General features: G+C 48.4%; 1 protein-coding gene across 1 annotated transcript in view; it reads left to right on the forward strand.

The window, feature by feature from the left end:
* Positions 1 to 1,018: 1,018 nt before the first annotated feature.
* The window catches only part of LOC142493858 (platelet-activating factor acetylhydrolase-like), a 37,138-nt gene continuing 11,088 nt past the window's right edge, over positions 1,019 to 27,068 (forward strand). Inside the window, exons 1-5 of the mRNA XM_075598530.1 lie at positions 1,019 to 1,173; positions 12,117 to 12,278; positions 12,882 to 13,032; positions 14,449 to 14,542; positions 22,996 to 23,064. Of these exons, the coding sequence (XP_075454645.1) occupies positions 1,123 to 1,173; positions 12,117 to 12,278; positions 12,882 to 13,032; positions 14,449 to 14,542; positions 22,996 to 23,064 (527 nt within the window). The 5' untranslated portion in view covers positions 1,019 to 1,122. The remainder of the gene's footprint in view (positions 1,174 to 12,116; positions 12,279 to 12,881; positions 13,033 to 14,448; positions 14,543 to 22,995; positions 23,065 to 27,068) is intronic.

Raw genomic sequence — 27,068 nt, forward strand, 5'->3', positions numbered from 1 at the left:
TGAAAACCTGACCTGTTGGTAGCTCTTGGGGACTGGAGTTGGTTACCCCTGAACTAGAGGAACTGGGGTTGCCCCAATGCCTTTTCTCTCTCAGTAAGGCCTTGTCCAGGGTGGCGCTGAGCGGGCGGGCGCGCTTACGCTGGCCGCGATGACACACATTGCTGCAATGTGTGCGGCCAGAGTGAGCGAGCGCATGCGCGGCGCCTAGCTGCTTGCAGAAGCAAGCAAATTTGAATTTGCCGCTCGCTAGCGCGTCACGTGAGCGGTTCGCCCAATGAGGGCGAATCAGCTCCGTGACGTCATGGCCGCGCACCCAAACATGCTCCCGCCGCGCGTGCTCCTAGCCGGCCACAAATCGTCCGGCCGAGCAGAGCGAGTGACGTCACCGCGCATGAGCGCCAGCGCGCTCTGCTCCCTGCCTGGCTGCAGCCTAAAGCATTCTAGATCCGGACATGGACCACGAGTTATCAGCGAGCGATCCGGATCCACGATATCTGCCTTTAAAATCAATGGCAGATACCCCAGATCACGTGGCCATAAAAGACGCGAGCGAGCTTGCAAAGTGAAGGGACACAAATACAACGAGAGGAAATCAGGAGAGGCAGCGATATACGGCAGAACTATTAGCTGTGGCATAAGGGTTCCCCTTCCCCACACCCCCCCCCCCCCCTCTATCCTAATGTGTTACCCTCCCCCCCCCCTCCCGAGGCATTGTTTAGTGTGTTTATCTGTGAGTTGGTTTGGCAGTGCATATAGCAGAAAAATTGACTCATGTTATAATATGTTTTACAAATGCTGTATGTCTGAAAAATGAATAAAATACAAAGTTGAAAAAAAAAAAAAAAAATCAATGGCAGATACCCCCGATTCGGGCGCCGATCGCGTTTTGATGCATCGGGGGGAAAAAATGGCGTGTTGTGCAAGGTGAAGACCAATTTACATTGCATTGCAGTGAATATGGTGCTCTGTTTTACAACTGTCCTTTTTTTTCACTGGTACAGCACATCATTATTGACATCATAATCGCCTGTTTTCAAGTGGTAATATCTTTCAAGATACAGATCGGATGAGGTTGAAACTTTATCGTTTTGGGGACAATGTGTAACAAAATGTGTTTGACAAATGTTGTGGGAATCCGAGGTTGACCTCTGCTGCAACAATTTAAGGCTCCAGGTACAGTATTTAACTTTTGGTGATTTTTTTTTATAGACAGAGATTCACTTGCAGAATTAAAAAATACTGTAAGGCAGGGTTCTCAACTCCAGTGCTTAAGAACCCCCCAACAGGTCAGGTTTTCAGGATATCGCTGCTTCAGCACGGGTGGGTCGGTCAGTGGCTCAATCGTCGATTGAGCCACTGATTGAGTCACCTGTGCTGAAACTGGGATAACCTGAAAACCTGACCTGTTGAGGAGGGGGATCTTGAGGACTGGAGTTGAGAACCCCTGCTGTATAGCAAAATGAGGAGGCAATTTGAAAAAAACTATTGCCCCGATTTAAAAAAAATATTTTTTTTCTACTTAAAATGACACTTAGAAACTGTTTGCAGAAATATATTCTGATTGACGTTTGTTAATGTTAATATACGCTGTACTCGCATGAACAAGCAGTTCACGTGAATCTGCTATGCATTATTCATTTGTTTTCAGGCATTTTTTAAACATATAGCAGAGGCTTAATATAAAATCACTGTTGCCCAGTAGTTTGCAAATGATGCTTTGTTACTATTCAGCTGTGTAGCCCTTTTTCTGAACCCTCCCAAAGGAACTACTGGTCACTGTACGACACCTGCGGCTCCAGGAGATCTGAGCCTCCGCTAGCTGGGAGCCTGGGGTAATACTTACACATTTACATAGCGCAGCGCCTCCACTTACCCAGGATCCCCATGACGTAAGATTCCCCTGGGCAAGAAACATACAACACCTTATGATTGTAACTGCTTTTTACTGTAATAATGCAACGTAGCAATAACACATAAGATGTACTTATACTCTAACGGTATAACCTTAGTGGCTGCCCACTCATGAGGAGCAACGTCCCCGTCCCCTCACCGCGTGCCCACACACCGTGTCCATGTATAGTACTATTGGTATAGGCTTAGTTCTTTAACCACTCGCTCAGTGTTCCTAAAGAGTTTAGCCTAAGGCGGGATCAGCACCTGTTGACCGGTGTTGGTGCACTTGTTGTTATAGTACCTTCCGGTCACAGCGGTGACCGGTACCTGTTCGCAAAGGGTCAGATGAATTAGAAGTCTGCCTCCTGGGTCTCAATGTCCAGCCGTCTGGTCCCAGATGACTCGCCAGCAAGCCTGCTCCGCCCGCTCGTCCCTTTGTCCCTAGCTGTCTACACAGTAAGGGTGATGCTCGCTACCACTACAGCCGTCCCTGCAGCACCGCAACCTTTGGTGAATTCAGGGAACACTTCTAGGGGCCTACGGGGTAGCCTGTCCTATGCAGGTGGGTCACTGACCCCCTGCACCCACTCTACCTCTCCTTTCACCACCCGGGTCCCCTCTGACTAACTCAGCCTAACACCTGCAGTAAACACACTGCACTCACACAGTACCTGCAGCAACCGCACTGCACTCAACCGCACTGCACTCAACCGGTACCTGCAGCAACCCACTGCACTCACACCGTACCTGCAGCAACCCACTGCACTCACACGCTGTGCCTAATTGTCAGCGCTCACAGCACTGCCAGCCGTGACACTGACAAGACTGCACACTCACACCTAAGGGCAGGGTCCCTAACCTAGGGGCCGTCCCTCAGTACTTACCCACTACCCTGGTGGGGATTGGGGCCTGCCTGGGATCTGGGGAATCTTACCTGGTGTAGGAGCCACTTGCTCCCTACACCCTTCCTCCCCCTTCCTGCTCCCAGCTCCAACTGCCAAACGTGGTCCCCGCAACATTGTAGCCTTCCTCCACAGGAGAAGCTGCAAAACCCTATTTGCTGGCTGGCTGCACGTGATGTGGGTGAAAGGGCAATCCCCAGAGGCGGCTGGGAATTGTAGTCCACTCAGGACCTCTTTAACATTGGGACCGCGTGCGCTTCACTTACTGCGCCTGCGTGAGGAACGCGCATGCTTGCGCAACCCGTCATGGCGGCCCCCGCTAGCCGGGTGTGCCGCAGAGCCTCGGAGCGCTACATGGGGGGTCTCTGAGGCTGAAAAGAGACCGGGGTTACAGCTGTAAAATGTATTTTATTCTGTACTACCACACAAAAGAAGAAGCTCTTGAAAGTGTCTGTTTGTGTTTTGTAACTATGCTGTTCTTTCTGGCACCATACATTTAGCTATATTCAGCTTTCCAAATGCAAGCAGGAGGTTTTTTTTTTCTATAGTTTTTAAAGGATCAGTGTGACGGTGAGGGGGTAACCAGGCTCAATAATAAAGGTTGGTTACCCCTGATCCGTGTTTTGGGGTCCTAGAGTGTCAGCGCTTGGGCCCGGGCATTGTGTATCCATTACTGTGACTGTGTGCAAAATATGCGACAATTGCCATTTTTTGTGTTTTACCTTTTCCAGAGGTGCTGGGACCAGAATATTTTCAGGAGGTAAGTTTCAGGGTGGGTTTGCCAGAGAAAGTATTTTCAGATTGTGGCTATGTATCTGGGTTCTCAAGCTATGAGTTACCCCAGAAATGTATCTGGAAATCAAGTGAGATTCTCGGATACGTAGAAACCCAGTGGTCAGACCCAGTGGTCTGGTCAGACCCCATCCTGAAAACGTTCTTGCAATTCACCACTAGGACGTCCTGCTTCAGCATAAACCAGGAAAAGGTCAAATGAGGCACAGGGCTCCCTAGTATAAAGGGACACTGCCCAAGTAATGCCAGTGTATCCAGTATAGGGTTTCAGGGGGTTACTCCAGCTCAGGATAAAACTGAGCGTTTATTGTTGTGTAAGGAAAATGTTTAAGTCGTGTTAGAATAACACTGTGTAAGTTAGGTTTTTGGCTAGTAAGTGTAGAAACAGTTAAGGTTCGTTCGTTCTCTCTCTCTCTCTCTCTCTCTCTCTCTCTCTCTCTCTCTCTCTCTCTCTCTCTCTCTCTCTCTCTCTCTCTCTCTCTCTCTCTCTCTCTCTCTCTCTCTCTCTCTCTCTCTCTCTCTCTCTCTCGAATAATGCATGTCACAGTACTGGAAATAACATGTATATATGCTGTATATTCACAAAAATACAAGTTATAAAAAAAAACCCACATCAAAGCCGATAACTAACTTTAATTAGGAGCATCCTAGAAAGAGGAAATTTGGTGTGGGCATTACTGAGGTACGAACACATAAAGGGGTTATGTTCCTGAGCATTAACGTTTACCCCAAGTATTAAATGAATGTCCCCTGTAATTTTGGTATCTTAAAGTTATAAGAGTAAGGAAATTCACATTATAGACAGAAGGGGATTCTCCTTCATTCAGTCCAGAACAGGAGGTGACACTTAGGGCAGCAGTGCGCAAACTTACCCTTTGGAAAAGTCGCCGAAGTGTGACGAAACGCGTCAGGGTACGTAATTGCGACATTACGTCATCACGCAAGTGAACGCTTTACGGCCGAGGCGTGCATGGAGCTGGATTGAGGCTGTGCTTGCTCAGAAACTGCATTCCAAGCAGAGACACGGAGTACTTTCTGTGCATCAATCGGAAGATGAACTCATACTGGTGAACCAAATAGGAATGTCGAATGCATCTGTTGGTGTGTTCCAGGGCGTTGTTATCCTGTTGGTGGTGATATTATCACATATTGCTTGAAACACTAATATTTTTGTGAGTGTTCTTAATCCCTCTCCCAATCCTTTTTTACATTAAATGTACTTTTTTTACGCTATGGGTCGTGCGCTCTTTGTTTTTTTTGTTTGTATATATATATATATATATACTTGCAGTTTGATTGTGACAAATCTAATACAGAGTGCTTTTCCTGGTAATGTACAGGTTAATAAGAGCTTCAATCAGACTTAGAACTATGCAACTAATTTTGACAGATTTATTATAAATCATTCTTCCTGGTAATGCACAGGTTATTAAGAATTTATATTAGTGTTAGGTACCCTTGAGATGTGGTCTGCCGTGTAGTGGCTCAAGGGCTTACAACACTTTGGCCAAAATGTTAAACTAAAAGACCATTTTATTTAATAGATATCTATACATATATATTTAGGCACTGTACCGTGTATAAGTTTCACTGGATGTGCACTGAGCTCTGTCTGTGTTTCATGTTCTGTCTCTGGTTTTATATATATATTGCCATGCTCAGTAGCACTCCTCTGTGACACTTATATGCTTATATATATGTTGTGGTTATTTTGGGGGTTCAATGTGAGCTTGTAGGTGTCCTGTATGTTTTACATGCTGGGTACATGCTGCAACATTTCAGTGACATTTCTGCAGAGACTAATGGCCCATCGGATTAACACAGCGGGGGTCCCTCACAGTCTCATTCAGTTTGAATGGGACTGCTAGGGACCCCCGCTGTTAATCCGATGGGCCATTAGTCTGTCTGCAGAAATGTCACTGAAATGTTGCAGCATGTACCCAGCATGTACCTGGGTTGTGGTGATTGCCCCAGATTTGTTTGAGAATACTTGTCGGCACTACAGTATTACCATATATGTTTTGTCAATTTGATGTAGCATTGGGCACCCGTCTTTTGTTGTATACATTTGCCACGCTCAGTAGCACTCATTTTGGCATAAATATATATTCATGATGTGGTGGGTGTTTGAGCTAACTGGGAAAGTGTGTGTGTTTGTGTGTATTATATATATATCCTGGCCTTTCGGCAGCTATTTCTTTTTCTGGGCCTTTCCTCTGTCAGTCCTGTTAGTACAGGCAGTGGAAAGGTTAATTCCTTCAGTTGGCCTGTATGTGTATTTCAGCCTTGAATATTGTATCAGTATTCAAGGGCAGGCTTAGCAACATTAGAGGCTATTCTAAGGGGTGGATATTGGTTGGAACGCCCCCTGCTGTGTGTGGGCCAATCTGTATCCGGCTCTGGCTTGTAATGAGTCAGAGTTAGAGACACTCCCTAAGGATGTTCAAATTGGGACATGCCTCCTAAATTAGTTAGGTCAGTTAGTCAGTTGAGAGAGAATCTGATACAAGAAAGACAGGCAAGAAAGTCTCTCCCTTCTCTTCCCATAATGGGATGGGGAATGGAGGGGGAAACCTACCAATTAGACAGGGATCTGTTCTAAAGAGACATCTATGCAGTTATGGAAAAGTATGACTGTCTGTTCTCTGAGCTGGAGCTGATGGCTGAATAAATATGAACATACATTGCTGTGTGGATTCCTGTCTCTGGTATGAAGGAGTGTCAGTGGGGGTCCATCCCCTGAAGATCAACAGGAGATCCTCACTGGCTGGAGGCACTGCACCATCAAGAGATCAAGGTAATCTGTCCCCCTGTTCCCTGTCCTGGTTCTCCCCACACCACCACGGAGCCCTCAGCCCTCCTGTTGCCAGCAGGTCACAGCACCAAGACCATGAAAATAGCCAAGGAGGACAGTACCCCCCATGTCACTTAGGGGGGGGTATGATAAAAGGGTTACATATATATATATAATATATATAGCTCAACCCCCTTATAACGCTGTGCTTGGGGTCCAAAGAATCCCATCACGTTATAAGCAGATCGCGTTAGCAATCATGTAAAATTGTATGCATTGTACAATAAAGTATTTAAGATACCAATAATCATGTTGTAAAGTATTCATAAATATGAAAATTGGGAGCCACACTTGCATCACGTTGTAAGCGGGTTCACGTTGTAACGGATCGCATTATAACGGGGTTGAGCTGTGCAGCTCTATACACACACACACACACTGCAGCTCTACACACATACACACTTCAGCTCTATACATATGCTTAAGGATGTGGAGGAATTCGTCAAGGCATGTGGCACATGTGCTCGCAACAAAGTGCCCCGGGACAAACCAGTGGGTCTACTTCATCCACTGCCAATCCCAGATCGGCCTTGAAAATACTTGTCGATGGATTTTATAGTGGACCTTCCGACTTCCAAGGGAATGAATACTATACATCGTCGTCGTTAACCGCTTTTCAAAGCAAACTCATTTTGTCCCCTTGAGGCTCGCGAATATCTATGTCCAATAAATCTTCCGTCTCCATGGGGTGCCGCTAACCATCGTCTCTTTCCAATTTCCAATTTTTGGCGTGCTTTTTCCCAAAGGTTGGACATTTCATTACGGTTCTCTTCGGGATACCACACACAAACTAACAGGCAGACGGAGAGAGCTAACCAAACCCTGGAGCAATACCTACAATGCTTCATAGCCGATACACAGGACGACTGGGTGGACCTTCTGTCATGGGTCGAGTTTGCTCTCAATTCCTTACGTAACAACTCCACTCGAGTCACCCTTCTTCATTAATTACGGGTTCCATCCTTCCCGTTTACCCTCAGCTTCCAACCCTCGGGAGTACCAGCAGTAGACAACCGGATTCTGTCCTTACAGAACTCTTGGAAGAGGATCCAGGATAACCTAAAAAATGCCACTTCTAAGCAAAAGCTACAGGCAGACCACCACTGCCGTGAGCCTCTAGAGTTCAAACCCGAGATAAGGTATGGCTTTCCTCCAGGAACATCCATCTAAAAGTACCCACACTCAAGCTGGCGTTGAGATTTTTGGGCCCTTACCCAGTCTTGGAGAAAATTAATCCTGTGGCATACCGCCTTCAACTCCCATCCTCAATGAGGATACCATCGGTGTTCCATGTCTCCCTCCTGAAGCCCGTCTTCCGGAGTTCCCGCTTTTCAAATTCCACAGCACCTCCACCTCCTCTACTCGTACAGGGTCAACAAGAGTACGAGATTCAAACCATCATGGATTCAAGAGTCTCTACAGGTGCAGTTCAGTACTTGGTCCACTGGAGGGGCTTCAGACCTGAGGAACGGTCGTGGATCCCCTACCACCAAGTTCATGCACCCAATCTCTTGAAGCGGTTCCACCAAAAGTATCCCTTCAAGCCATTCTAGAGTCGCCCGGAGGTCGCCCCTGAAGGAGGGGGGGTTACTGTGATGCTCAGAGAGCCGCGTCGCCATCACCCAACTATTAATATTTTTTTAAATAAGGTTACAACTAGAAGGCACTACTTTGCTTTACAATGTAACTGCAAAATTAAACTTAAATTAACTAAACTTAATTGAAATGAACTTTGATCAACTACAAAAAAAACTTTAATAAAAACACAAAAGACAATTTATTTCCGTCCTCCGGTTAACACTGCTAACGCACAAACTAACACAGATGTTATCTCCTTAACCAGTTTTCTATAGGCACTACTGTTAAATATCAGCGTTAACGAAGCCGGCCTTTTTAACGAGTGCTACATCCGTGTATGCCCAGTCACTGCTAGAAGGTCTTGCAGTGCAGTGCAGCCATATGATTGTGAACTAACTTGCCTAACTTGCCTAACCTGGAGGATGTCTTACCAAAAGAAAACCATCCGCGCGCCGCCCGCCAGCCTCGCCACCTCAGGCATGCGCACTCCAGCGCCTCCCTTTATACAAGCCTCCTGCATAGGCTCCAGGCGCGCACATGGAACGCGCACGGACACTTGCTCAATAGCTGGCAGCCACCCTGCAATCAGAGGCCTTCCATGCACCTGCATTCCAGCCTATCACTGTTTCACCCAGTCCCCACCTCCACGCTGCAACTTGTCCATTGGTTGCTCTCTCATACATATGCTCAGCTGTGCCAATGGCACTTTGGCTGAGGATAGAACCAATTCCTGTTCTGATCACTCTCTGTCTCACTAGTCGTGTCTTGTTTTGCAGTGCTCCTCCCGTGTACCGACCCAGCTTCCTCCTCAACTACTCCGAACTCTTGGCATCAGAACTCGGCTACGGCAAACCGACCAATCCGCACCCTCCGCACCTGACCTCGGCTACGGCAATACGACCACTCGGCTAACATTACCTTTAACTTTCCATACCTCTCCAATCCCGACCCGGCGATCCAGACCAACCTACACTCAAGACGAGCCCTCGTGGCTGTGGGTGGCGTCCTATCCGTTCCCACCTCAGCACCGTGGTCCCGCCTAGTTTGTGGTGAGCAAAGCATGACAACTTTATGCAGTCGGTGAACAGTCTGACATGGCTCAAGTAGCAAGGTTACCAAAACAAGTGTTCATTCTTAGCCGAGTTCTGCATTGGGTGAGGAATGTTATGTCTGTCTCCACTAATGCCATCTAACTGCTTCTAAGCAGCAAACATATCTGTGTAAAAGACTTCAGCTGATTAGCACTGTGACATCATAGAGCAGTGGTTACTAATGCATATAAAGTAGACATGGCATGCTGGTTAAGAGACCACCATTTGAAGCCCTATATCAACTAGTTCTCAGTGTTATATTCTGCAATTACAGTAATTTTGGAAAGGTTGGATGTCTGGATATTTTAATTTTTTTTGTCATTTGACCTCTCATATGCAAGAACCCCAAATATTTCCAGGACTTTTAATTATGGAGGAGAATGTGACTTGCAAATTATACTAAATTCACACCTTTCCACCAATAGGTCTAGTGATTGGGTAGGGTAACCAACTCCAGTCCTCAAGTGCAACAGGAGTGGCCGACTTCAGTCCTCAAGGGCCACCAACAGGTCAGGTTTTCAGGATATCCCTGTTTAAGCACAGGTCTGAGCCACCTGTGTTGATGCAGGGATATCCAGAAAACCTCACCTGTTGCTGCCTTTTGAGGACTGGAGTTGACCACTCCTGGTCTAGTGTGTTCTGGCAGCTGTATTTGTCTTAGATAAGTATACATTCTGTATATTGCAGGTTGTAACTATGTTTGTTGGCTTGACAAGTACAGTAGGAAGACATACTTGAAAATGAGATGTACATGTATCTTTTCTAGGAGAGTTGTGGTATGTTGGTTTATTAACCTCATGGGTTTTACCAGGAACATTTGACATAGAACCCAAAAATTTCTATTATTTTCTAGCAAATATGAATTCTTCATTCTGTTCCTGTTAAAGGCCTGAAACCCATTAATTAATCTGCATGTTTTCCACGGTCCTCATGTCTGTGTATTCACTGAGCTGTCAAATATAAGAGTGATGACATTGATCTGATTGACACTGATGACCTGCAAATTAGCTCTTTGTATGTATATACAGTTAGGTCCGGAAATAATTGGACACTGATACAAGTTTTGTTATTTCGGCTGTGTACCAAAATTAATTGAAGGTACAGTTAAATAATGAATATGGACTTAAAATGCAGTCTATCAGCTTTAATTTGAGGGTATTCACATCCAAATTGGAGGAAGGGTTTAGGAATTACATCTCTTTAATATAAAGCCCCCTCTTTTTCAAGGGACCAAAAGTAATTGGACAATTGACTCAAAAGCTGTTTCATGGACAGGTGTGGGCTATTCCTTTGTTATTTCATCATCAATTAAGCAGGTAAAAGGTCTGGAGTTGATTCCTGGTGTGGCTTTTGCATTTGGAAGCTGTTGCTGTGAACCCACAACATGCGGTCAAAGGAGCTCTCAATGCAAGTGAAACAGGGCATCCTTAGGCAGCAAAAAAAAAGAAAATCCATCAGAGAGATAGCAAGAACATTAGGAGTGGCCAAATCAACAGTTTGGTACATTCTGAGAAAAAAGAACGCACTGGTGAGCTCTGCAACACAAAAAGGCCTGGACGTCCACGGAAGACAACAGTGGTGGATGATCATAGGATCCTTTCCATGGTAATGAAAAACCCCTTCACAACATCCAGCCAAGTGAAGAACACTCTCCAGGAGGTAAGCATATCATTATCCAAGTCTACCATAAAGAAAAGACTTCACGAAAGCAAATACAGAGGGTTCACCACAAGGTGCAAACCATTCATAAGCCTCAAGAATAGAAAGGCCAGATTAGACTTTGCCAAACAATATCTAAAAATGCCAGCCCAGTTCTAGAACAGCATTCTTTGGACAGATGAAACTAAGATCAACCTGTACCAGAATGATGGGAAGAAAAAAGTATGGAGAAGGCTTGGAACGGCTCATGATCTGAAGCATATCACATCACCTGTAAAACCCAGTGGAGGCAGTGTGATGGCATGGCCATGCATGGCTTACAATGGCACTGGGTCACAAGTGTTTATTGATGATGTGACAGAAGACAGAAGCAGCCGGATGAATTCTGAAGTGTATAGGGATATATTGTCTGCTCAGATTCAGCCAAATTCAGCAAAGTTGATTGGACGGCGCTTCACTTTACAGATGGACAATGACCCAAAACATACTGCGAAAGCAACCCAGGAGCTTTTTAAAGCACAGAAGTGGAATATTCTGCAATGGCCAAGTCAATCACCTGATCTCAACCTGATCGAGCATGCATTTCACTTGCTGAAGACAAAACTTAAGGCAGAAAGACCCACGAACAAACAACAACTGAAGACAGCTGCAGTAAAGGCCTGGCAAAGCATCACAAAGGAGGAAACCCAGCGTTTGGTGATGTCCATGCATTCCAGACTTCCCTTATTGCCTGCAAAGGATTTTCGACAAAGTATTAAAACGAAACATTTTATTTATGATGGTGTTAATTTGTCCAATTACATTTGAGCCCCTGAAATAAGAGGACCGTGTATGAAAATGGTTGCAATTCCTAAACGTTTCATACGATATTTTTGTTCAATCCCTTGAATTAAAGCTGAAAGTATGCACTTCTATTGCATCTCGGTTGTTTCATTTAAAATCATTTGTGGTGGCTTACAGAGCCCAAATTATGAAAATTGTGTCAGTGTCCAATTATTTCCGGACCTAACTGTATATATAAAATGGTCCAATTGTGATCACTGTTTAACAATATTTCGCAGGTTCAGGCTCATTGACAAATTACTGTATTTTATTTTTACCTGTCAAATATCCAAATGTTGAACTGGAAAGCTTAGCAGTGCTACAAGAAGGAGTCTTTTTGAATAGTTTGTATTGGTAATTGGGTTGAGGTAGACGGCAGATCCCCCTGCAGACATAGAAAAGTGCTTCTATTCTGCGCCTCTCTGCAATACTTTTACTTTGTGTTGTGTACATGTGTGATATATACAGTGCTGTGAATGCCGTCAGCAGCTCATACCAACCAATACCAACCGGTCTGTCTTCCAGGTGCAGGAGACGGTCTATGCGGCAATACATTTTGCAGGTGTGAATGGTAAAGTCTCAAAGGACATGGGGAGCAACAGCAGTGTCAAGTTCTGTGGCATACCTGCTGGAAACGGACCTCATAGTGTTGGATGCACAGACCTTATGAGTGATCACACCATTCAGGTATTACACTAAAATCACTTCTTAACACTTCCATTCTCAGGTCTTGTGCATTCGTTTGAAGGCTGTCATACAAGTCACTCTCAAAAAGAAGAACATCGAAGTGTGATGCCTGAGACACAGGGAGATAGGGGGACTTGGCTAGGGTCATAAGAAGACATGTCACTGGCGTTTTTACTGGAGGGGACCCACTTCAAAGGCTTTTCTAACCACTAAGTTACTCGTTTAATCTATATTTTGTGAAGATTAAACCTCGAAATTTCACATTACACTCTTCCAGGGGTCATCATGCTTATTATGCCAGCGTATTAACCTGATAAGTAACAGGGTGAGATGGTGCAGATCTGGCGTTATCTGCCGTACCTGCTCTAAATAAATCTGCCCCACAGAGTTGTACTGGGATGATTCTGTGATACAATGACACACACAACTTCACCATGCCCAGTTACTGTTATTAAGATTTTCTAAATGAATGATAGACCAGGTTACTTAAGTGTGCCATCATAATGTGTATATCTTATTTCAATAACATTCCCTGCTGTTTTCATTGTAATACAAGCTATTCAGCTGTCCACGTTTAAATAAAATGTATGTTCTTCTCCTTAGGGAAGCTTTGTCCGTCTGTATTATCCTTGTTCAGACAGTGAAAACTATGAAGATGCTGTGTGGATTCCCGGGAAAGAATATCACCTCGGTCTTGCAGACACCATGAACATGAACCGGACTATCGGGAATTACCTTTTCAGCTACTTTTTTGGTAAGGTGCCAAATATGTGTAACTTTCCTCATCTTTCCCCATCTGTTCTTGTTGCTTTCTGCTAGTGTAAAAACTCTCAAAAAAAGCATATTCGCTCCTAGAAGAAGTCCCTCAGCCAGATCAATATTAGCATACAGTGCTTCCACTGCAGCCAGGGATTCTGGGAAATGACATGTAAATGAGCACACAGTGTCACTATTTATTTCATTTCCATTGGAACATGGACCCCTATAAGTTTATGCCTGCCACATTACACAGCTTTTCAGCACAGCCTGGGTTAAAGAAGTGTATAGCCAGTAACCCCACTCACAGACAGCGGTTTCATCCTTTTGGGTCTCATCAGTGTGAGGCTGGTTATACTGGCTTTGCAGTGTGAAGCTGGAATTGGTTTCAACAAAACATATAAGGTGGGTAAAAAACGTGACAAAACCCCTCCACCGTTCAGTGTGCAGGTAAACAAAATAACATTAGTGATGAATAGAAGGGATTTAGAAAAGTGTAAAAAGTGAATCAAATGAACAGTATCCGCTAATCTGGTTAAGTGCTAAAACGATCCACTTACAGGGCGCAGTGCCTGCGAAAGATAAGGTGCTTAATGAATGGTGGTCAAAGTGTGATGGTCGGAGGCAGGACCCGCTACTTTATTCTTTACAAATGTACAATTCCCGTTTATTTTAAATGACAAATGGATTATTTTAGAAAGCCTCCGCCTTCCTGTTTTTACTGCATAGATGACGCTTAAATCCATGTAACATATGATTTGTCCCGATGTTTAATAAAGGTGGATCTTCTTTAAACCATATACTGTACCGCTCCTTTTTTTTTTTTGTTAAACCCCTACGCCCGCTGTTAGATAACAAATGAATTATTTACAAAAAAAGAATAAGTCTTAAGAGAAGATCCTGTGCGTTCATAGCTTGCACACGTCTATGGAGGACTGTAATGTTGGTCCATTAAACGGCATCACAACCTGCAATGAACCTACATTGCTCTCTATGAGGGGTGGGCAACTCCAGTCCTCAAGGGCCATCAAGAGGTCAGGTTTTCAGGATATCCCTGCTTCAGGACAGGTGTCTTCAATTGAGCCACCTGTGCTGAAGCAGGGATATCCTGAAACCCTGACCTGTTGATGGCCCTGAAAGACTGGAGTTGCCCACCGCTCCTCTGTATCCAACATAGCTACATGGCCCTCCAGTGGTATACAGTATACAGATGGAGCCCGACTAATGCTCCTGGAGAAAACTGCCCTCTGCAGAGAATAAAGAAACAGTGTCTGTCTCTGCTAAAGCTTCCCTAGAGCCATGGGAAATGTGCTTCTTTCCTGCGGCTCCAGGAAAGATAAGGCAGGCTACATCTGTATGGAGAGCTTTGTGTACTCATTGCAAATCACTCACGTGTTCATTCTGTGTGCTTTAGGCTCTGTTACCTGCCCTGCTAAATGGAACGCCCCTTTTAAACCAGGAGAGAAATACCCCCTGATTATTTTCTCCCATGGCCTTGGAGCTTTCAGGTAATAATGTTTTAAAGTGTACAATATATTTATATTTCCGTGTAATCCTCTTTCAACCTAGAATACAGGAAGACTACCAATGCTGTATAACCTGTTGGCTCGCAGGGCCTAAGCCTCTGCCACGGAGAGCCTGGGGCAACATATATATATATATATGCGTATTGTCTCTTACAAGATGCAGCGCCTCCACCTGCGATGGCTCCCAGCAGAGCGGGAGTTGTTCCTCGCAGGACACCAATACAATAATATTCACACAGTATGTAAAAGAAATAATAGCTTTACTAACGGCAACCATAACCTCATATGCATAACATTCTGTATTCTTCCCCAAGGAGACACAACTAGCCAAAGCGTCTCGCAGGACGCGACCCTCCACCGCGTTCCCCACACCGTGTCCAATGTCCCACACCGCAAATCCCCAAATGTGTATGTGGTGACTGCGCAGCCACTAGAATGAGAAATGTTACAGTTGGTGCACTTAGTAGATATTACCTGCCGAGCGCTCCTGGAGTCGGACCCGCAAACAATCTTCGCGAAGGATCCGCAGACATGGGCCTTCCGCGATGCTCCTCCGGGGCGAGCCCATCCGGGTGGATAATAATGTCTATGAGAAGGTTTGGTCCCAAACCTCTGACTCAACTCTGCAGCGACCGCTGTGTCTCTGTACTGGGGCCGGTTCCTAGTCTAGGGCCTGTCCCTATAGTAACCACAAACTGTCTGTGACTCAGGGCCTAACTGGGGCCTGGGGGAAAAGTTCTGGCCTAGTGTAGAGGCTATTTGCCTCTCTACACACCGAGCCTCTACGTCTTCACCTTCCTGGTCTGGACTGAGCAATGTGCTCCCCTGCGCAACCTCCTATCCTCTTCCTGCTGAGTTCCTGTCGCCCTATTGGCTCCCTGACGTCACCTCGTCTGGCTGAGGCTCATGGGGCTTGTAGTCCCCTGCTCTAGACTTCCTTTGGTTGGTCTGTGCTTCGCGCGCTACCGCAGCCACCCACTGCGCATGTGCAAACTCTTTTCCAGTGCCGTCGCCTCTCGGACTCACTGCGCATGCACGAGTACCAAAATGGCGGCGCCCTGAGCGATCGGGCTACCGCGGAGCCTCCCCTGCACCGGAGCACTCCCTGCACATTCTGCAACCTGCCCTAACTCTCCCAGCGCAGCAGAGGTAAGGGCAAACCTGGGGGACCTGGCTACATCCGTTTGTAAGGATTTCATGAAATTAAATTGATGAAATCAGTGGTCCTTTGTGTAACGTGTATTCCCCCACCCCCAATCGCAGATACAGTGAATGTGGGGGGAACCTATATGTTACCAGGTGTGGTGCGTTATACCTGTCAGGCTCACAGGAGGTCTGAGCCTCCGCCAGTGAGAGCCTGGGGTGAATCCTCTGGAACGTTCTCGGTTTCAGCGCCTCCACCTGTGTAGGGTTCTAGGGATGTAGAAGGTTGCCTACACAGGACACGCATATACAATAACCACGTACTCAGGGATGTATATAACCAGTTTACTTTAACGTAGAATATATATGCAGGCAATAACACACTCTTATAACATACACTACTAACAGAGTAACTCCACAGTCACCGTATATCCCCACACTGGGTCCACAGCCCAACCCCCTTGTCCCGTGGTCAGCGCTGCCACTATGTGTAGTTGTGATATGTTAGGATACGTTGGTGCACTTATGGACGATACCTGCCGAGCAATCCCACCCTGGAGATAGTCTCTGTCTCTGTGGGCACAGACTTGAGCCCAAGTCTGTTCTCTGGGAGTGCAGCGTCCGCTGTGTCCCTATCTAACACTAGTACTACTGTGACAGGGTCCCTAACCTAGGGCCTGTCCCTGTAGCACCACAAGCTGGGGAGTGAAGACCTATCTGGGGCCTAGGGGGTTACTGGCCTAATCCGTTCCCCTAGCTCTTCCCGGTCCTGACTCCTAACGGCTACTTACAACTCCTGCAGCAACGCACTGCAACTTACTTGGTGCCTGCAGCGAACGTGCTGCACACACACACACGATGCCCTCTTGTCAGCACTCACAGCACTGACAGCCGTGACACTGACAAGACGCACACACACACGAACCTAAGGGCAGGGTCCCTAACCTGGGGCCGTCCCTTATTAATTACCCACTAACCTAGTGGGGAGTGGGGCCTACCTGGGGCCTGGGATTTCTCTGGCCTAGTACAGCAGAGCCCTGCTCTGTGTACACTACCTTCCCCAATCTCTTCCTGGATGCAACTGACAAAACCCTGTCTGCACACAACATTGTATCTTTTCTGCAGCATGAGAGTCTGCCAGCTCTATTGGCTTCAATGCTGCCTGTGACCAGGGTGAAAGTGCAGTCCCCAGAGGCTGCTGGGAATTGTAGTCCTTGGCACAGCTCTTTCCTATGGGGACCGCGTGCGCGATCTTTGCTGCGCATGTGCGACGCTGTAATGGCCACCGCTATGCTTAACTGCGCCTACGCAACCTCCCAGAGCTCCGGCACACTAGCGATGGCCACCGCTACCCTGACCAACCTCTGTGCATTGCGCGAACCTCACGCCGCAACCAAGATGGCGGTGCCCGTCGGGAGAAGTCGACGTCCCCTTCCCCCACTGCCACAGGGGTAAGGCAGGGGGCAAAGGAAGATCAGGGGAACCAGGGGTGACCCCCCTTACACTCTCCCCCTGGTGAAAATACCAACGTGCCCGCTTGGAGAACAGCATCACATTACAGAAAGTTACACAATAAAAATGCATTGCATAAACTGTACAACTTAACATGTTGACTGTAACATCACTGATACATGGCATATCACACACAGTAATACCCGAGGCCAGCTGAGTGTTAGCTGTTTGCTGAGACCAATTGTGGGGTGCCCCTAACTGATAATGTGGGGGTACCTCACTTTGACTTTTGTGAGCCTCCGCCTGGGTAATTTCTTGGAAGTCACGTTCAGGTGCAACAGTCACTGGTTCCATACTGCTTCCTCCCCCTGGTGGACAGAATAGCACAGTGTCTCTTGGCCAGACCTTTACCTGGCCATCCGCGGCAGGGATGCGGTAGGCGAGGAGCTCTTGACCTTTTCCTCGGTCCACCACATGGCGGACAGAGCGCTCCGTGTTGCGCTTAGAGGAGGCAAATTTCAATGGGGCATTCACAACACAGTCCTTGTCCCCAAGCACTTGGGAGGCTCCCACTGGGAAGCGAGCAAGTAGCAATGTCTCTTTACTCAAAGTCTCTGTTTCATCCTGCAGGGGGTAAAGGGTTGATACCTTACCACTGCGGTGATTCATGATGGCCAGCAGGTCATCTCTAATGCTGACTGTTACCACATCGGCTGTCTTGGGACCTGTCCCCGCACTTCTGGGGCTGTCCACTCACTTTCTGAAAACTCGGGAGCGTTGGATCCCAATCCTGGGAGCATTTGGGTCGGAGCGCACGGGCTCACACTCAGGTCGGAAGCCTTTTCCACGGCCGCCTCCATCGGAGCCTGTGGGGAGTAAGGAGGTTCCTCACCACTCCGCTGTCTTGCGATGGGTTCCGGTTCATCTGGAACACTGTCAGGTACCATCTGTGCCTCACGGGACATCACGATGTGGCTGACTTTTCTCTTTGCCTGGACGATAGGCGGTAGGTACTGGTCCACTTGCACCACTGGACAGCTATCTGCTAATGGGGACACCTCCACCAGGACGCGATGCCGAGTGGAGCCACTCGTCCTGGTGACCAGACTTAAGGAGCTACTGTGCTCCGCGGTCACCTGGAAGCTCACACCCGACACCCCTGGGGCAGTCAACTCACCCTGGTTGTCGTTAGGTACTGATCCCCAGCCTAGGACCGATGGTACCATCGTAGTAGGCCGGACTGACCGTTGTAGGGCACACGGGCACATATCAGGATCCGCAGCAGATGGGATAAATGTCTCTTTATCTCCAGCTTCACTTATGTTGGCCGCCGGCGGGCGCATCACCACAGTTGGTTGTTGGTTGCTGGAATCACTAAGAGCGGGTGGGGGTAGAGACACCTTACCCTGTGATTCCGGAATTTGCGGTTCTGAGTGTGGAACCGAGTCTAGAACCGGGGTTAGAGTGCACAGGCCCTCTGAAACCTTCGTAGCTGGGGTAAATGGGTCAACAGCATCGATCACCCCAGTAGAGAGGTCAGTAGCCTCTTCCTCTGCGGGTTCTGTAGGCCGCAGCAGCATGGGCGTCAGGAACTGGGCCCCGCAGCAGGCACACTTGGGCCCCCAGCTCAAGTCACCATCTGGAAAGTCACACTTGGGGCATAGGCCTCTGACGTACCCTTTTCCTTCCAATCTCACTGTCTGAACCCCTCCTGGTAGCTGATAGAGCTCAAAATTCATACCACCACAGAGTTTAAGGTCTTTCTGTAAGCACGGGCACAAAAGAAACGTTACACACAGTCCTTCTACTGGCCAAACACCATACAACTGAGGATGTGGTACACGGCATCCTGTACTTTCCTCAGTGGAGACAGCAGTTACTGGTTGAGGCTCACTGCGCTTGCTCCCCCTGGTGGAATTTAAAGGAGGGATGGCACACTCTTTCAAGGATTGTTTCTGGCTCTGCACTGAGTCACTCACATTGCGGGGGAGGGGCTCTGGTTTTCCCGCTAGTCCCGGACAGATTTTTGCCACACAATTGAGTGCAGGCTGGTAGTCAGCAGCACATGCTCTTTCCTGCTTTGGCGGGACACACCATTTTATTGGGTCACCGTAGACTAAAGGGTAACCCTCAGATGGGCCCCCTGACATAAACAGTGTGGACGGTGCCTCTGACAGGCATATATCGTCAGTGAAGGTTACCACGAAAAGTATCGTTTTCCACCTGGACGTGGGGTCTTGTTTTTCACCTCTAACACATGCGTAGGACCACCCAGGAAGTTTACGCATATGAGCCCGGACCTCCATGACGGGTATAAGTGCGGGAAGGCCTCCTACGGACACCACACGGTGGGGGTCATGATTTTGCATAAAGCTCCAGTAAAGGACCTCCCGCCTTGACAGCACAACCATAGTGAAAAATAAATTGGACAATTTGACACAAAAATAGAATAGGGCACCCCAGGTCTGATCTCAGCAGCACCTCCAAATGTAACGGGTATTCCCCCACCCCCAATCGCAGATACAGTGAATGTGGGGGGAACCTATATGTTACCAGGTGTGGTGTGTTATACCTGTCAGGCTCACAGGAGGTCTGAGCCTCTGCCAGTGAGAGCCTGGGGTGAATCCTCTGGAACATTCTCGGTTTCAGCGCCTCCACCTGTGTAGGGTTCTAGAGATGTAGAAGGTTGCCTACACAGGACACGCATATACAATAACCACGTACTCAGGGATGTATATAACCAGTTTACTGTAGCGCAGAATATATATGCAGGCAATAACACACTCTTATAACATACACTACTAACAGAGTAACTCCACAGTCACCGTATATCCCCACACTGGGTCCACAGCCCAACTCCCTTGTCCCGTGGTCAGCGCTGCCACTATGTGTAGTTGTGATATGTTAGAATACGTTGGTGCACTTATGGACGATACCTGCCGAGCGCTCCTGCACTCGGGCCTGCAAGCGACTTCGAAAAGGATCTGCCGCTTGGTGATCCCGTCTGATCCGATGTTTCCTTGCATGGGTCCGCAAGGGGCAATCCCACCCTGGAGATAGTCTCTGTCTCTGTGGGCACAGACTTGAGCCCAAGTCTGTTCTCTGGGAGCGCAGTGTCCACTGTGTCCCTATCTAACACTAGTACTACTGTGACAGGGTCCCTAACCTAGGGCCTGTCCCTGTAGCACCACAAGCTGGGGAGTGAAGACCTATCTGGGGCCTAGGGGGTTACTGGCCTAATCCATTCCCCTAGCTCTTCCCGGTCCTGACTCCTAATGGATACTCACAACTCCTGCAGCAACGCACTGCAACTTACTTGGTGCCTGCAGCGAACGTGCTGCACACACACACGATGCCCTCTTGTCAGCACTCACAGCACTGACAGCCGTGACACTGACAAGACGCACACACACACGAACCTAAGGGCAGGGTCCCTAACCTGGGGCCGTCCCTTATTAATTACCCACTAACCTAGTGGGGAGTGGGGCCTACCTGGGGCCTGGGGTTTCTCTGGCCTAGTACAGCAGAGCCCTGCTCTGTGTACACTACCTTCCCCAATCTCTTCCTGGATCCAACTGACAAAACCCTGTCTGCACACAACATTGTATCTTTTCTGCAGCATGAGAGTCTGCCAGCTCTATTGGCTTCAATGCTGCCTGTGACCAGGGTGAAAGTGCAGTCCCCAGAGGCTGCTGGGAATTGTAGTCCTTGGCACAGCTCTTTCCTATGGGGACCGCGTGCGCGATCTTTACTGCGCATGTGCGACGCTGTAATGGCCACCGCTACGCTTAACTGCGCCTGTGCAACCTCCCAGAGCTCCGGCACACTGGCGATGGCCACCGCTACCCTGACCAACCTCTGCGCATTGCGCAAACCTAGCCCCGCAACCAAGATGGCGGTGCCCGCCGGGAGAAGTCGAAGTCACCGTCCCCTTCCCCCACTGCCACAGGGGTAAGGCAGGGGGCAAAGGAAGATCAGGGGAACCGGGGGTGACCCCCTTACATTTGTATGATTACATTTGAGATAAATCTAACAAAGATTGTTTGTAATAAGTCTGTATCCCGATATTCACATTATATTGTTAAAATTCTGTTTACCCGCATCCCCTTCACCTCCTTGCAAACCTTTTCTATCCAGGCCAAAAGGGTGTCACAATTACTAATTGCCTCTCCTAGCGACCATCTTGGTGAGGATGTCTCCATGGTGGTGTCACAGTTACTGGTTGGCTTTCTCCCAGCTGCCTGGTAGCCATCTTAGTTAAGGTCCTTCTTGTTTAACCCTTTGATTGCTTTGTGTACTGGTCGCAGGCGGGCATCTCCGGATATGAAATGCTCCAGAACGGAATCTCCCCCTAGAAAACGAGCATTTCAAGCATGATGTATGTCATAGGGCCCCGAGAGTCCCAGCCTTTGACATGCGGCATATGTCTTGGTACACTCAAATGGTTAAAAGTGCATTTTTTAAGGAGCCTGTCAGTCTCAATGTATAGTGCAGCTGAGGTCTTAATCTGGGAGAACACCTGGCTATAATCCTACATCTTCCATCTCTCTCCCCCCCTACATCTTCCATCTCTCTCCCCCCCCTACATCATCCATCTCTCTCCCCCCCTACATCTTCCATCTCTCTCCCCCCCCTACATCTTCCATCTCTCTTCCCCCTCCCCCCCTACAACTTCCATCTCTCCCCCCATAAGCCTACCTCAGGCGGCTGCGGGTGCAGCAGAGGCGGCAGACTGAGGTACGCGCTCAGTAGCAGCAGGCACAGGAAGTGCCGTGAGCGGGCTCTGGGGGTATGGAGATGAGCCGGGGACCGGGTTGTCGGAGGGAGGGAAAGCCGGGAGGGAGAGCCGGGGGGGGGAGTGAGAGTCTGGGGAGGGGGAGTGCGAGCCGGGGACCGGGTGCCAGAAGGAGGGAGAGCCAGGGTGCCGGAGGGAGGGCCAGAGTGCAGGGGGAGGGAAAGCTGGGGGAGCCAAAGTCCTGCCCCCGGCTTTCTCCTATCTTGACCAATCCCCTGCGGCCCGCGCTCACTAGCAGCAGGCACAGGAAGTGCAGCGGGCTCTGGGGGGATGGAGAGCGAGCCGGGGATGGGGAGCTGGAGGAAGGGGGTATCGGGTGCCGGAGGGAGGGCCAGAGTGTCGGGTATCACCGGCCGGGCTGCTAAATTCTCCGCACCGCCGCCCCCGCGCACAACCGCCAACACATTTAAAAAAACGGGAACATGGAGGGAAAACCCGGGACATTTCCGGGACGGACCAGCAACCGGGACAGCACACGAAAAACCAGGACTGTCCCGGCAAAACCGGGACGACTGGTCACCCTATATAATGCCCCTCCATAGAGGGGACACCTATTGTAATGTAAATCCTGCTTTACTGACTGTCACCTGTACACCTCCCAACTTTTCACATTTGAGTCGGCTGCAAGAAGATGTTCTAAGTACTAAGCATTGTAAGCTCTTTAGGCCTAAGACCTTACCTAACGTTACCAACTTGAATGAAGAGGGGGCGGGGGTACTTTCCTGGTTGTTAATGATATTCACTGCAAAGATGCATCTGCCAGAGGCTCATGCAACCAGATATCTCTCTTACAAGCACTGTATATAACATTTTGTCTGTATTTCTGCCATACCCAATGAGACCCTAAGAGGTTCGAAAGCTTGTAACAATATATCAACTACTTGTTGGTCAAATAAAAGGTATCAAACCCCCTACTCCCTTTCCCTCCTTTGTTGCTACATGGTAGAAAGGACCAGCATGGCTCCCCACCCTTCTTTGCTTGCTAAGTAGAATTTATCCTGATCATATTTTCCATGTGGAATTAAAATGAAACCATTTTCTACAGGACCCTGTATTCTGCTACCTGCATTGGGCTGGCATCGCAAGGCTTTATAGTTGCTGCTGTTGAACACAGGTATGTATAAGACAGCGGTGCCCAAACTGGGGGCAGGAGGGCGCGAGAATTTCTAGGGGGGGCATGGTGGTTACAGAGGCCCCGCGTTCTTCCCCAACGGCATTTAAATGAAATGCCGGGGGAGGCGTGAGGCTTCTGTAACTCCCTTCCCTGCTCTCTGCCGGGTCTTCAGCGACACGTCGCCATGGCAACGCGGCGTCAAATGACGCCTCGGGTCATGTGATGCGTCGCCATGACATCACATGACCCGCAACGTCCTTTGGCGCAGAGTCCTTGGAGAGGGGGGGCGCGAACGCTGCGGCTGCCTGGCACGGGGGTGCAGATCAAGAAGTTTGCGCACCCCTGGTATAAGGTACTAGGCAGCCGAGTAACACATTGCAGAGGCTCTTTTGGGACTGGAGGTAATTAAATATTCATATTGAAAACCTACTTCTTTTAAACACTGATTTACCAAGCAGCAACCAAAAAGGTGACATCATACCTATATAACCCCATTCGCTTGCTACTAGTGTAAGTGCAGATATTACATGTGCAGTAATTCATGTAGTTGTACTTACACAAAGAGAAGCAGCATCAACAATGCAGCAAAGTACTGTAGGATTAAAAGGCAGAAAAGCGATCTTGAGGGTGCTGCTATCTTCAGTATGTAGCAACCCAGGCGTTCCACAAGTACACTACAGAAAGATAAAAAAGCAGAAAAGCCCACACCTCATAGTGCAGTATTGAAAGCTTTACTTGGCACAAGAGTAAAAAAATGCACTTACAAGATCGTGGAGAGGAAGCACAAGGAGACCTGAGGTTCCACCGGACGGATCAGTCGGGCGGACGCGCCAGCAGGAACAAGGGACTCCATACACTACTCCTGGACCACAGTAACAACTATACCTTCTTCTCTTTATGCACAACGATCTTGTAAGTGCATTTATTACTCTTGTGCCAAGTAAAGCTTTTAATACTGCACTATTTTCTTGCTGCTTTTTTTTATCATTCTACTAGCTTTTGTGCCCGGCTTCGCCCGAGGAATGCAATATTGAATACATGTCCCCGCCCCCCCCTCCCGCCCCCCCCCCCTCCCTGCTGTCAGCACACCTCCCCGGGCCCCCCCTCATCCCCTCCCTGCTGCTGGATGTAGTGCGGGGTGAGATTTGTCTCTGTGTGTGTTTATATTGCGTGTGTCTGTGTGTGTGTGTGTGTGTGTGTGTGTCCCCGCTGCCGGAACATGTCCCCGCCCCCCCTCACTCCACCCCCTCCCCCCCGCTGGCGGCACATCTCCTCTCGCTGCTGTGGCATGTCCCCTCGCTGCCGGCACATCTCCCCGCCCCCCCGTTGGTACATCTCCCCTCGCTGGCGGCACATTTTCGCACCCCCCCCCCATTGGTACATCTCCCCCCGCTGCCACCTCATGTCCCCCCCACCCCGCTTTAAGTATTTCGTTAAATTTTGGGGAACCCCTATCTGGATGACACATTTTCGACAGGGGTAAATCACAAAATAGACGTGTAAAGCAGTAGGGGTAATAAATAATAACTAACTCATACTTTTTGAATAAACAATGTGTATATATTTTGTAATGATTTTGGTTTAAACGTCACCCCTCCCACCCCCCAATCTCACATCACCCCCCACGGATCGATCTTTCTCTCCCTCCCCCTCTCTCCCTCCTCTCTCATCTCCCTTTCTCCGTTCTCCTCTCTGCACTCCCCCTCCTCTCTCCTCTCCCCTTCTCTCTCCTCTCCCTCTCTCCCTCCCTCCTTCTCTCTCCTCTCCCTTCCTTCCCCTCCCCTCTCTCTCCTCCTCCCCCTCCTCTCCTCCTCGCCCATCCTTTCCCCCCCTCTCTCCCTCCCCCTCCCCCTCCCCACACACACTCTCTCTCTCTCTCACACACACACACTCACATGTCACACACAATCACATGTCACACACACACACACAGTCACACATACACAGTCTGTCACACACACACACACACACACACACACACACACACACACACACACACACACACACACACACACACACACACACACACACACACACACACACACACACACACACACACACACACACACACTGTCTGTCACACACATGTCACACACTGTCTGTCACACATGTCACACACTGTCTGATACACACACAGACACACACACACACGTCACACACACACACTGTCTGTCACACACTGTGTGATACACACACGCACACAGTCACACACACTGTCACACACACACTGTCACACACACACACACACAGTCACACACACACACTGTCACACACATACAACGTTTACAGAAGAAGCAGCTTCTCCCCCCTCCCGTAGCTCACAAGCAAAGATTACAGAAGAAACAGCAGCTCTCCGCCGACACCTCGGATCCCCCTCTCCCCCCCCCCTCGTACAGTAGCTCACAGGCCAAGATCTCCCATCCCATACCTCAGGCAGCAGGAGGCTTGAGGCAGCGAGGACTGCATGCGGGCTCCTAGTAGAGACGAGGGGGGAGAGCCAGGGGCAGCAGTGAGTGCGGGCGGCCAGGCGGAACCCCTGGGACTGCTCCACAGAGACCCAGGGTTCCGCGGAGCCCCGGTTGAGAATCACTGACACACACAGCCCGAACCAGGCAAGGACACGCCCCCTCCCTTAGTAGCCACGCCCCCTGCTTCTGCTGTAACAGATTTGCTGGACATGGACAGTCGAGTGAAATTTAGAATGTCCATTATTTGGGGGGTGAGTGACATTGGAAGCTCAAAATAGGTGCGTTGACCTACATCTCCGCAGCAAAATGTACAGTGAAAGTTTTGCTGTGCTACAGTACGTGGTGCCGTTTGTGTGATTTCGATGTTTCTGATATACAAACAAACAGACGGAATCCAACTTAGAATTATAGTATAGATAGTGTACTTGTGGAACACCTTGGTTGCTTCAGGACTCGTCCAGGTAGGAAACGGGCGCGCTGGTGCTGCGCCCTTCCCGGCCATGCTTTTCCTGGCCGGCTAGGTGCGCGCGCTTCTGGGGGCGCGGTCCCGACGTCACGGAGCTGGTCCGCCCTCATTGGACGAACCACTCACGTGACGCGCTTGCGAGCAGCAAAATCAAATTTGCTTGCTCGTCAAGCGGCTGAGCGCCGAGCAGGCGCGCCCCCCCCGCTCACACAGGCCACGTGCATTGTCGCAACGTGTCCAGCGTGAGCGCGCATGCCTGCTCAGCACCACCCTGGACGAGCCCTCATGCTGAAGATAGCAGCACCCTCAAGATTGGACTTTTTAATCTCTATGGTTTTTATTTATTTATACTTATGCGTATTTAATGTGAAATTGATTTTATGTGAACATGTGTTTTAAAGCTGTACTCACCACATAGGTGTTTGAGCGGCCCTAGCTGACATATGTTTTCTATTTAACTGTAGATTACCTAATATACTAATATACTAATATCTTATTAACTTTTATTAATTATCTAACAACTATTTTCATCAGCTTTTCAATGTATTTATTAACACACAGCAAGTGTAAAAAATATATATATGTTTTACAAATGTCAAAAATGATCACAAAGTAAAGTTCTCCATCATTCCCATAAACTGTTTTCAGCAGAGTCCACTATAGGTAAATTTCTTTTACTCAAAGCGTAAATGTAATTTACTCGGGCACTTGGAGATCGTAAATAAGAAGCACGGTATCTGGCCTTGTGAACGGTCTGTGGCAGCCTCTAGAAGTAACCCCTCTGCACATCCAGAGTACCAGCAGAAGGATTGCTGATCTGGTCTGGGTTAGAGCAGGCAAGACTTCTAGAAAACCTCATCACCTGCAAGATTATTCATCTCTGGGCGTCTATTTGAGAACCACAATAAGTAACAGGTTTCAGGCTCATCTTGTCCAGATAGGCTCAATTTAGCTTTGATTAAACCACTTAACCCTCTTGATGCTAGAAGAGACGCAACACATTTAGTGTAGGCCTCACAGTCAAGAAGGTGCAAAATAATAATAATTACAGGCATACCCCACATTAACAT

The sequence above is a fragment of the Ascaphus truei genome, chromosome 4, assembly GCF_040206685.1.
Source record: "Ascaphus truei isolate aAscTru1 chromosome 4, aAscTru1.hap1, whole genome shotgun sequence".
In the NCBI taxonomy this organism is placed as follows: Eukaryota; Metazoa; Chordata; class Amphibia; order Anura; family Ascaphidae; genus Ascaphus; species Ascaphus truei.